Source organism: Lytechinus pictus, chromosome 15 (assembly GCF_037042905.1).
Source record: "Lytechinus pictus isolate F3 Inbred chromosome 15, Lp3.0, whole genome shotgun sequence".
Classification (NCBI taxonomy): Eukaryota; Metazoa; Echinodermata; class Echinoidea; order Temnopleuroida; family Toxopneustidae; genus Lytechinus; species Lytechinus pictus.
Window position 1 is genome coordinate 7490332 of NC_087259.1, and position 11414 is coordinate 7501745.

Below are 11414 nucleotides of genomic sequence, written 5' to 3' on the forward strand. Positions count from 1 at the left end.
ATGTGCGAAGTTTCATGAAATAACTGTTGGCAGAAGTATCAAAAACCGTCCATGAAACAAACCCTCATTTCATATTTGTTAAAATGTTGACTTCCTCTCTCATAGACTTGTGTACATTATAGGTGCATATGTTTAAGAATAAGTAACCCCCTATTCAATGTGGTGGAACTTTTTTTCAAGGCTGTCTTTAGCAATGTAATTTGGCAGTAATGTTTATCAACCTATGGGCAGAATTCTGTGCAAAAATGAAATCGATTTGTTTATTTATGGAAGAGCGAGCACACATCAAAGTGGGAAATTGGGTATTTTCAATGTCACAGACCCATTTTAAATGGTAATAAAGTGAATATTGGGGGCAAATTCTGTTTCAAATGTGACTTTAATTGCTGTTGTTTTTATCATCCATCATTTCTATCACCACACACTTTCCGAAGTTTTAAAATTTTCATGGTTGAGCGAGCACATTCGAAAACTTAGGAATGAATACTCTTTATACTGCATAAATGTATTTTTTCTTACAAATTCTCATGATCAGTTTAATTTATGGACAAATCAGTGGTGGATCCAGAATTTTAAAATGGGGGAGGGGCCTATAATCGGGGGAGCCACCAACATTTTCAAATTTTAACATGATCTAACAAGTTGTAGAGGATACTACCATAAACCCCTTTGATGATACGTCACTATACAGGGGCCGCGGAACGGGTTTCAAAGTGGGGGGGGGGGGCTGACCATGCAAAAAATCACAATCGTATGGTCATTTTTACATTTTTGTACATGCTTTTGGAAAAAAGTGGGGGGCTGATATAATAATATAATGATATATAATATAATCGGGGGAGCCACCAACATTTTCAAATTTTAACATGATCTAACAAGTTGTAGAGGATACTACCATAAACCCCTTTGATGATACGTCACTATACAGGGGCCGCGGAACGGGTTTCAAAGTGGGGGGGGGGGGGCTGACCATGCAAAAAATCACAATCGTATGGTCATTTTTACATTTTTGTACATGCTTTTGGAAAAAAGTGGGGGGCTGAGCCCCCCCCCCCCCCCCCCCCGTGGCCCCTGCATTATTGTGCTCACTCAACCATGAACATACGATATCAAAATTGTGTGTGGAGTGGCTAAATGATGGATAGTAAAACAGCATTAACACCATAAAATTCACCTAAAAGCAACTTTTGCCCAGCTTTGTATTTGCACAATCTGAAAAACGACTCTTGTGACTTTCAAAAATTGTCATTTTTAATTCAATCTTTAATTACTCATGCATGACTCAACCGATCAATCTCATTTTTCCCCAGAGGTTGCTTAATGAGTGTAGAAAACCACCTACGAAATATCATATCTCAAAATAATTCCGTTCAAAAGTTACAGCAATTTAATTTAGGGGGGACTTACTTTTTTTGTTGTATATATAATATCAGACAATTGAAATGAAGAAATAGTGGAAAGCTATCCAACTTTGGATGGCGATGGAACTTTATTCGAGAAAAGTATCATAATATGGCAAAGGTATTTCTGTCATTAAATAGTGTATTGGTAAAATTAAAAATTATCATGTGTTGTGTCTTTTAATGTTTCGATTATGTTCATTTGCTTATCCGGCCGAGAGGACACTTTGTCTTTCGACACGGCGTCCGGCGGACTCGTCATAGGCTATATTCAATGCCACAGGTTAAAGGGGAATCCAACCCAAATAAAAATTTGTTTTTATAAGGAAAAGAAAAATCAGACAAGATGATAGGTGAAAAATTGAACAATATCGGACAAACAACAAGAAAGTTATGAATTTTTAAAAGTTGTAAATATTGGTAATCACTATACCCATGGAGACTTCAAATTGGCCGCATATGGGATGTCATAGTGATGTAAGGCAAGGACTACTCTTCCATGTACTCCAATACATATTATGGCTAAAATGTAATTTTACCCAAAAGTTTTATTTCAAATTATATTTTTCTTTCATGAGGACATAAAACAATATACTACCTGGGTTACATTTAGATTACTGCCCCAGGGGAATGGGTACTTAGGAGAAAACCACAAATCCCTGATAATAAAGTACATGGCCTATGGGAAAGTTGTCCTTGCCCCTTGTCATAATTTACTTACCCAGTTGCCAATTTGAAATCTACATAGTATTTGTGATCTCAGATTTAAATCAGCTATAACTTTCTTGTTGGTTGTCCGATTCCTTTCAAACTTTCACAATGCTGTTTAATTTATTTTTCTCCTTCCCAACACAACATTTTATGGCCAAGGCTGGATTCCCCTTTAAGTGTTGCATATAAAGAAGGAACACTGCTCAGAATCCTAATGTGCCAAATAATTGACAAGGATTTAAATAATAAGTAATTCAATTTAAAATGGGAGTTCATCCTGGTTATACGTTGGTTTTAGTGCAAGCAGATAATTTAGAGAAAAATAGTGGTGAAAGTTTGAGGAAATTCGATTAAAAAATAACCGAGTTTTGAAAAAGTGTTATATATTGGGGATGTACTATTAGACGCATTACATTCCCCCATCTGTAAGAAAAATATTTGTATCTATCATGTTCAATCAAAAGGATGGAATTCACATGATACATGGAGGCCGCTCGCAGGTGACGTCACAAAAAAAACCTTACCTAAGAAATTTATATTTTCAGAAGTCTTCATCAAATTATCACGAATATATTTTCTACTATTTCTGTTTTTATTACAACTAACTTATCGTCAGGGAAAATGTCCCCTTTTTAGTTCGCATATAAAATAGGCCTACACTCAGTGCATGGCCCTGGAAAGCGAGGATGTTGTGTGTATTATATTCCATAGGCAGCACCCACGCCAAATTTGGATAGGTGTTACACAAATTGAAAAAATGTAGGCAAAATTACCTATATTTTGTAGTGAAACCCTTTTTTTTTTGCTTGTCAAATTTACATCAGCATCCCAAGAGTAAAGGAAAATCGTTTTCAGGGCCCTGCCTCAGAGACATAAAATTATGCAAGGAGTAATGGACCCCGATTGCTACTTTTTAGGGTTTAAAGGCAGGGGGGTAAAGGAAAGTGAGACTAAAGTTCAATGACCAACCATGGAAGAAGTGCAAAGATTAAAAGTTAAGAGGGGCGCAACTTTACTTTTTGCCACAGTCAATGATTTTCTTAGATTACGCCTCTGTATATATCTGATACATTATGCTTGATGTCTTACATTTCGGACAAGTTTAAGTTAGCACGAACTATTTTTTTTGGTTACAGTATCTAAAGAGATCTGTTCTTTTTTCCATGAAGATCTGACTCTAAAGAATCGCCATTTTGTTCGTATAAACGACGTGTGCGTTATCGTGTAATTGGTTATTCCGCTTTCACAAAAAAGCGGGAATGGAAACAATTCATTTATATATGACTTGGTCTTTAGTCTACAAAATAGCAGTATACATACTCTTGGAATACATTGAAAAAAACTTGGAAACTGTTTGGTTAATTTCATTTGTTTATACAAGTTATACGTTCATGATATTGCACAAGATAAACTGCCATATTTAGATATTACTCGTTCACACTCAAATTATATTCACTTTGTTGTTTTTGTAAACCGTCTAGAGACGCCATTCTTCGCACTATACAGTTCATATCCATACGTTACCGTAACAATTATTCATAGGCCTATTTAGCACTCGATTTTGAACAGTGAAGTGATCTATATTTTATGTTATTGTTTGTAGAATAATATTCAGCAGTAACCTTGGTGACAATTTGAAAATTATTCAAAATAGTATCGAACAGGGAGTGTTGACTCCGAATGCCCGCCTCATGAACAGACCGTCAGGGCTCGATCCTCTGGTCGAATCATACCATAAGTTAATGATTTATGGTTTTATCAAAATATCCACATATCGCAGTCAATTAGGCTGAATTGCATTGGATTTACCAAATATAACAATACAAACAATGATAACATGATATAGCAATCAAACATTATAAATGTACTATTTACAAATAAAAAAGACAAACACTTTGGGTAACCTGGCAGATTAAAGGACAAGTCCACCCCAACAAAAAGATGATTTGAAGAAAAAGAGAAAAATCCAACAAGCATAACACTGAACATTTCATCAAAATTGGATGTAAAATAAGAAAGTTATGACATTTTAAAGTTTCGCTTAATTTCACAAATCAGTTATAAGCACATCCTGTTCGGTATGCAAATGAGGAGGGTGATGACGTCATCCACTCACTATTTCTTTTGTATTTTATTATATGGAACTATGAAATATTGTCAAGTAAAACAACGATTAATATACCTCCCTGAACAGGTACATACGAAGGGGTGAGGTAGATAAGGACAGAATAGAGGGGAAGAAGAGTAAGTAATACACATCAGATATATTTCTGATTTAAACCAGGGGGAATAGACTTACAGAATGTTACATCTTCATCCGCATTTTAGCAATAGACGCTCAGGATTTATGTGTTGGAGAAGAGCAAGGTCACTGTGCACTGCACTGCAAATAACTCCGGTGTTGATTTAACACCAGCCCGGAATCTATATATGTCCACACCAGATAAGTGTTAAACAACACCAGTTTCGTTTTGGTCTAATACGAGATAGGTGTTTATACAACACCAATTAGTATTAAAACAGCATCGGTTTGATTCCAAACTGGAGTTATTTCAATACTTGTCTGATGTGGACATAATAGATTCCGGGCTGGTGTTAAATTAACACCGGAGTTTTTGCAGTATGCTGGCTTGTAGACCAGTTAACGGAAGTGGCTATCCTCTGTGTTAGCTGGCCTCACGAAAAATATCCATGCAAGTTACAATTTGTTTACTGTTCATAATTTCTGGTGACTTCTTAGTAGAATACAAATTATTCAAATAGTCATATAGGGATGGTAGTTGCAACCACTTTGCATACACTTTTTGTTTGGAATCTATTGTCGAAAGCCATTCATGACAAAGCAGCCTTTGTCGCAAATCCGTGAATCAAAACAGCAGTGTTGTCCTGGACTTTGGACAAACCACAATTTTTTCATTTTTTTGTCCCGTTCGAATCTTGAGACGATCTGCTTTACCTGTCCACCAACTTTCGACAATGACCTCTGGTCTGATCATTGCGATTTGACGAGTATTTTAAATGGATTCTCAACGCTAATTCCGTATGCAACTCCTTCGGCGGTTCTCCATACATCAAAACACAGGACTTGATAAGTTTGGGGCCTATTTTTTCGATGATGCGGATCATTCGTTTTTGCATGGCCCTGGGAAGCGGGGTTGCTGAAGCACCTTCAAAAATTTCCTTGGGGGTGCTGCGTGTATTATTCTCCATAGGCAGCACCCCAGGTATTCTGGAAGATGTGTTAAAATGGAAAATGTAACCAAAATAACCTTCATTTTGTATTGAACCTTTTTTCCCCAAATATCTCTGGACCTATTTGACCTCCATTTTTCATTTAAAACCTTTTTTTTTTTTTGCTTTTCAAATTCATGGGAACCAACTTGATATCCGTTTTGTTAGAAAACTTTTTGGGGGGCTTTTCAAATTTACTTCAGCACCCCCAGGAAAAAAAATTGTTCCGTTCCCATGGCATTGGGCCCTGAGTTCTGGAGGCGACGGATGCTTCGCCGACGGTTAAAAGTGTGCAGTCACGTGTTGCAATGTTTGCAATGCTTTCGTCCTGCAGATACTAGTTTCAGGACAACTTGTAGACAAACAGACAAATGATTATTTCCTGGCTGGCAATACAATGATTTATGATTATGAAGATGAAATTGAAAGTTCGAAACGGGGTCTCATCCTCTCAAACAAAGAAAACATAAAGGATATTTTGATCCGATAGCTCAACCATTAATTGATTGATTAATTTTCCAACAAAATTAAAGCGAATTATACTACAACATAAAGGACCTTCTTGAAAGCAAAGCTTGTTGAGAAAGGTTCCCTTCAGTAAATAAGTATTAAAAACATATTAATGCAAAGTACAAACTTCAAAATATATATATAAAAAACATACCATTTCCGATATATCTTGTTTAAATCAACGTCACTTGTGTTTCTTTCTTTCTAGTTGACAAGGTAGTTCACTTATACCTAAAATGCCATTTAGACTTATCAATCAATATCATTCTGATATATTCCATGGACGTCTCGATTTATGAATGCAAACATTTAATACAACTTAACAAAGAATAGAAAGGAAAAAGGTCAAGGCAAAGAGGACCACAAGAAGAATCTTAAGAGCACCCACATCGAGACCCCAGAGGTCACCGATGGACTTCGGGACGATCCTGGTCTTGGTGGCATAGAATGTCGTATCCCATACGTCCATAATGGCGGCACGCGCACCAGGCCAAGAGTGTGGGCCAACGAGTCGAAATGTGTAGGGAAGTGCCGGTCCCAGGAACGTGCGGTAGGCCAGTACTGGATCACTGAGCAACATGGGCCAGAGCTTGGGCTTGGCTCCGATGCGATCTGCCAACAGGTCCTGATACGGGATAGGAGGGAACTGAGAAAAAAAAATAAAGAAATGTGTGCATTGATATTTGTTTCTTAATGTGCAAAATAGTTGGTTTACAATAATCAATCAATGAACAATATATGTCAAGTTAAGAATGAATCCGATTCCAATTTTCGGATCAAGCAAAGAAGGTTCATGGTTCATGATAGCACATGGGAGGAAGATGAAACCCTATCTACATGTATAGCTCTTTGAAAATATTTATTACAACTATAGAGATTATAATTAAAATAATAATAAAGTATATAATTTGTATAGCGAACGTATCCACCTTGCTTGGTGCTCAAGGCCCAGGCACTCCTATATTACCCGGCTAAGCTAATCTACCGATTCTGGTGCTCACAGCTTTTTGAGGAATGACTTCCTGCCGGTACCCATTTACCTCACCTTAGTTGAGTGCTGCACTATGTGGGTAAATTTCTTGCTGAAGGAAAGCACGTCATGGCTGGGAATCTTACCCACGTCCATCATATGAGGAAGATGAGAGTCTTAACCAATAGACCACGACGCCCGGCCCTGAAGGCTTATTATCAAGAGATTTCAGCTTAGCCCAAACTTCTATGTAAATTTAAATATAACCTACAGTCATACCGTCGTCATTTTAGAAGTCGGAACATATTTTGAAACCGAAATCAAGATTTATTAGATTTATTTTTGAGTTATTAATTAAGATTATGCTATAGAGGCAGAAAATAATTTTGATGTAGACAAAAGAAACCGTCGTTCTCGTTGACTCGGCCTTGTGTAAAGGCCCCACAGGATTAAAATCAAGCCGAACAGACAAGCTCTTACAAAATTCTTGGGCTTTCCAAACCGGTTCTGCATGAAGTTCTTCTTCCTTTTGATGTCTGCGATCATGACGTCTTCCGGGGGGATGGTAGCGCATCCCTTGAATACCCTCGTGGCGTAGCGAGCCTGCATCTCAAATACCGGGGCATGCGCTCCAATCGTTTCCACGAATCCGACGGCCGCAAATGTTCGGTGCTTAAGACGGGGCGGGAAAATGTAAAGGTATAGTTCCAAGTCCTTCACACCGTCTGAGAGGGGAGTGGATGCAGGAAATACCATCAACTTCAGATTTACATTGTTTTGATAGATTTAACGTCATACATTTGTGAAAAATAAGATATATATATTGCGCAAATATCATATTGCGCAAATATCAACCTTGTTAGGTGCTCGAATATTACACTGGCTAGCCAGCTAAGCTAGGCAGAGCCCTGCGAACGATTCCTTTTTTTCATTGAGGGTGCTGATGTAAATTTGACAAGCAAAAAAGGGGTTATACCAAATGAAGGTTCTTCTAGTCCCTAGAAATTTGTCAAGCAAAAAAAAAAGGGGTTTCACTACAAAATATAGGTCATTTAGCATACATTTATCAATTTTTTTTTGATAAAAATTCTACCAGAATTTCAGGGGGTGCTGCCTATTGAGAATGATACACCCAACATCCCCGCTTCCCAGGGCCATGAAGCTAGGCTATCGATTCCGGTGCTCACAGCTTTTTGAGGAATTACTTCCTGCTGGTACAAATTTACCTCACCTGGGTTGAGTTCTGGGGGTGCAGTACATAGCTCTATTCTGTACTCCAATCGCTAAGATTTGATTGGTTGGACTGTTCATATCAAAATGTAATTACAATTTCTTTGAAATTCGGATCGCAACGAATCGCATAGTGTGCGCCGGGCTTTACACTTACCACTGATGATGTCATTGTCCACAATTGGGGCTCTGAGTTGATAACCCGTGGCGTACACCACCAGGTCCAGATCCTCAACGCTCGTTCCATCGGTAAAGACCACGCCTCTCTTTGTAAAATGGTCGATACCAGTCTTACACACCACTGCACCACAAAGAATCCTCGTCCCGATGTCGTCATTGACCATAGTCTGTCTCGCAGAATGAGTAAGAAGAAAAAAAAATTGATGATTTTATTTTATTTTATTTCATTTCAATGCCAAAAGTAGCATACACTCTTAAAATGTTGGGCAACATACACAAATTGGTTAAAAAATTTATTTATCTCTGGGTAGTTTTTAACCAATACTGTGTAGTTTTCACCCAAAGCACACATTGGTTTAAAACTACCCAGCATTGGATAAAATTGTTGTGTGGAAAGTATGTTGCCCAACATTTTTAAGAGTGTACAAGTATGATCATTTTTTTTCAAGATGTAACAATAAGCAAGCAACATACTGTTTAGGGCCTACATAAATTTATTTTGATCAAAATGTAATATTACATTTGTTTCCTTTTTTAATTATTGAAACATGTATATGAGCAGAAAAAAATTTAAATATATATATCGACACAATAGGCCCTGTATTTGAAAGAGTGGGAGACCACCATCTTAAGCTTGGAAATTGATGGAGATCTCGAAATGAAGGGAAAGAAAACCAGAGACTTATCTCTTATTGTACAAAATAACAGGAATATAATAAAAGAAAAGTGGATAGGGGAAAGGAAATTCTAAAGAGAAAGGCATCATTATAATGTTGATTAGAGTGAAAGTGCAAGTGTGCGACAGCGTAAGTATGGCCGGGGTGTATATTATCGGTGGGTTGGATACACAATTTTTTTAAAGATTAATTTGAAAATGTAATATAGACGATAGGAAACGAGCAAACTCCCACTTTACCAGGGCTTTGATAACTTGAGGACTATGCTTTTTTTCGAGTGAAAAAAAGTTTGATAATTCTCTTGATTAATATTTTCGATTGCCCATCTCGGTTTAGATGATTTTTTTTCTATGCCGAGACTGCGAACCGTTACTACTTGCCTATAGTAGACCATGCAGCTGATAATACTGAACAATGCTGAAGGGAATCCCTACACGATTTGTGTTTATGTTTATTACCAGTCTTTGGCCAATTAATGAGTCTTTGACTGATTAACCTAATTATATATATATTCAAATTAAATGCGTAGCAATCTTGTTCTTGAAAACCTGAAAGGTTGTTATATAGACCTATCAACATGTTATGTGTTCAAACTAGATTAAATTCCTCTAATTCTATCTAATTACTAACCGACTAAATATCCTCCTCTATTATTGACTGCATTTATCTGGAACGGGAACAGGAACTATGGAACCAGCGGCATGGACTTAGCTTACATAGATTGTGGTAACTTCCACACAGAACTCTTGGTTTTGATTTTTGCCACGGATCGAAGTACATGCAACAGTTGATACCAGAATTTTATGCGACCTTTAATTACCTCTCGTGGCTGTAATCATCATAGAAATTTAATCGTTAAGCTTACCAGGGAAAATTACAAGTTGGAAACTATTACGAGATCGTTCGTCAGAAAAATAGTGCAAGGGCCGCGGAACGGTTTTCAAAATGGGGGGGCTTAGCCAAAAGTGGGGGGCTGACCATGCTAAAAATCACAATCATATGGTCATTTTTACGTTTTTGTACACGGTTTTGGAAAAAAGTGGGGGGGGGGGGGGGGCTGAAGCCCCCCAACCCCCCCCCCGGTTCCGCGGCCCCTGTAGTGGACCGGAAGTAAAACACGTGACCTACCTCGGAGCAGAACATCTTCTTGACAGATTTGAGACCAAGATTGTCCATATTAATCCGGGAGTAGATATGGTCGACGGTGTTCTTCCGCCGCAGCCACTCTGGGATGAAGAAGTTGATGCGCCGATTGACCGCCATATCACGAGGCATCCCGTCCGGTCCCATCCGTTGCAAGACCCACGTCCCTTTCCGCATGCTCAGATAGGTCTTGAGAAGAATGAGAAGGATTCATGACGTAACAATGACTTTGATCGAGACAGAACCGTTTAATTTCGTTGCATGAAATGTCAAACCTTGAAAAAAAAATCCGTTAAATTGCCATTCGGATCTTGATTCGCCCTACTATATCTGTGATGTAAAGATTAACAGTTCCAGACCTGGGGCCCGTTTCCTAAAACTAGTTATAAAAAGAAATTTGCACAAACAGTTAAAAGCTATTGAAATCCTTCTATCTGATTGGCTAGTTAATTTGTTATAGAAATTGGGCTTTTGTTACTGTAACAAGTCTTTATGAAACTGACCCTTGTAACACAAAATATACCATCAATTGTAAAATTTCTGCTCCAGATTCTCTTTTCCATTATTGGTATAAAACGCATCTTGTCAATAATTTAAAAAAAATAGTTTTCGATATCGAAAATTTTCTGCTCGCGCTCCGTGTTCACATTTTTTTATACTAAAGATATATGTATTTCCTGCATAAATCCATAAAAAGTCCTTTAAATGTCCCTATTTCGTAAAATTTTCCTGTTTTCGGTACGTCACAAATTTTAAGCTTGCGCTTCGAGCTCACGCCGTTGGATTACTGAGATATGTATTATTCACAATCAATGGATAAATCACTGAAACCTTTCAAAAAATTTCTCTATTAATGTCTTACTATAAAAAATAGATTCGCGCTTCCATTAGATATTTGGCTGTTCCATTGTTATAATTAGGTCTACAAAACCTGCTTAGAATAATCAATTTTCGAGGATTGCATAAAATATCCGAAAAATCCTCTCGCGCTTCGCGCTACCATTATCTATTCAGACCTTATGATATACCTAAGTTTGTTTAGTAAAATTACAGCTAAATGTTACTTAAACTTTCAGTATTTCAGCATTTAGCTCTTCGAGGCGGCAGTTCTGGGAAATGTGAAGAAAAATATATTTTACGCCCCCATAAGGAAAAGTTGGATCCGCCCCTGCATAGTAAAGCCCCCATTTTGGCGTCTATATATACCAAAATTAAGCTCTCGCTTCGCGCTCGTGTTAGTCCTATTTCATTAGGAATATTCATGATTACAAAATGTTGTTGGAAATTTGTCACTTTTTAAGTCTCTCTCTCCAAAAAATTTCAGCCAACGCTTTGCGCTGACATTAGTCATTTTTTTACGAG

The 11414-nt window shown here is 37.6% G+C and overlaps 1 protein-coding gene across 1 annotated transcript; it reads right to left on the bottom strand.

The window, feature by feature from the left end:
* Nucleotides 1–1473: 1473 nt before the first annotated feature.
* On the bottom strand, nucleotides 1474–11196 carry LOC129278298 (flavin-containing monooxygenase 3-like). The gene is made up of 4 exons (XM_054914499.2): nucleotides 10038–11196; nucleotides 8210–8399; nucleotides 7303–7547; nucleotides 1474–6498 (listed from the first exon to the last, which is right to left on the bottom strand). Exons 1-4 carry the CDS (start codon nucleotides 10227–10229, stop codon nucleotides 6172–6174), a joined length of 954 nt encoding a protein of 317 aa, XP_054770474.2. The 5' UTR covers nucleotides 10230–11196; the 3' UTR covers nucleotides 1474–6171.
* Between the last annotated feature and the right edge of the window lie 218 nt (nucleotides 11197–11414).

Bases quoted from the DNA above. Each gene is read 5' to 3' on its own strand.
- LOC129278298 (XM_054914499.2), bottom strand. From the start codon at position 10,229: ATGCGGAAAGGGACGTGGGTCTTGCAACGGATGGGACCGGACGGGATG. The intron at 7,548-8,209 runs GTAAGTGTAAAG...CTCCCCTCTCAG, and splicing joins GGACAATGACATCATCAGTG to ACGGTGTGAAGGACTTGGAA. The intron at 6,499-7,302 runs GTAAGAGCTTGT...TTTTTTTCTCAG, and splicing joins TTGGAAAGCCCAAGAATTTT to TTCCCTCCTATCCCGTATCA.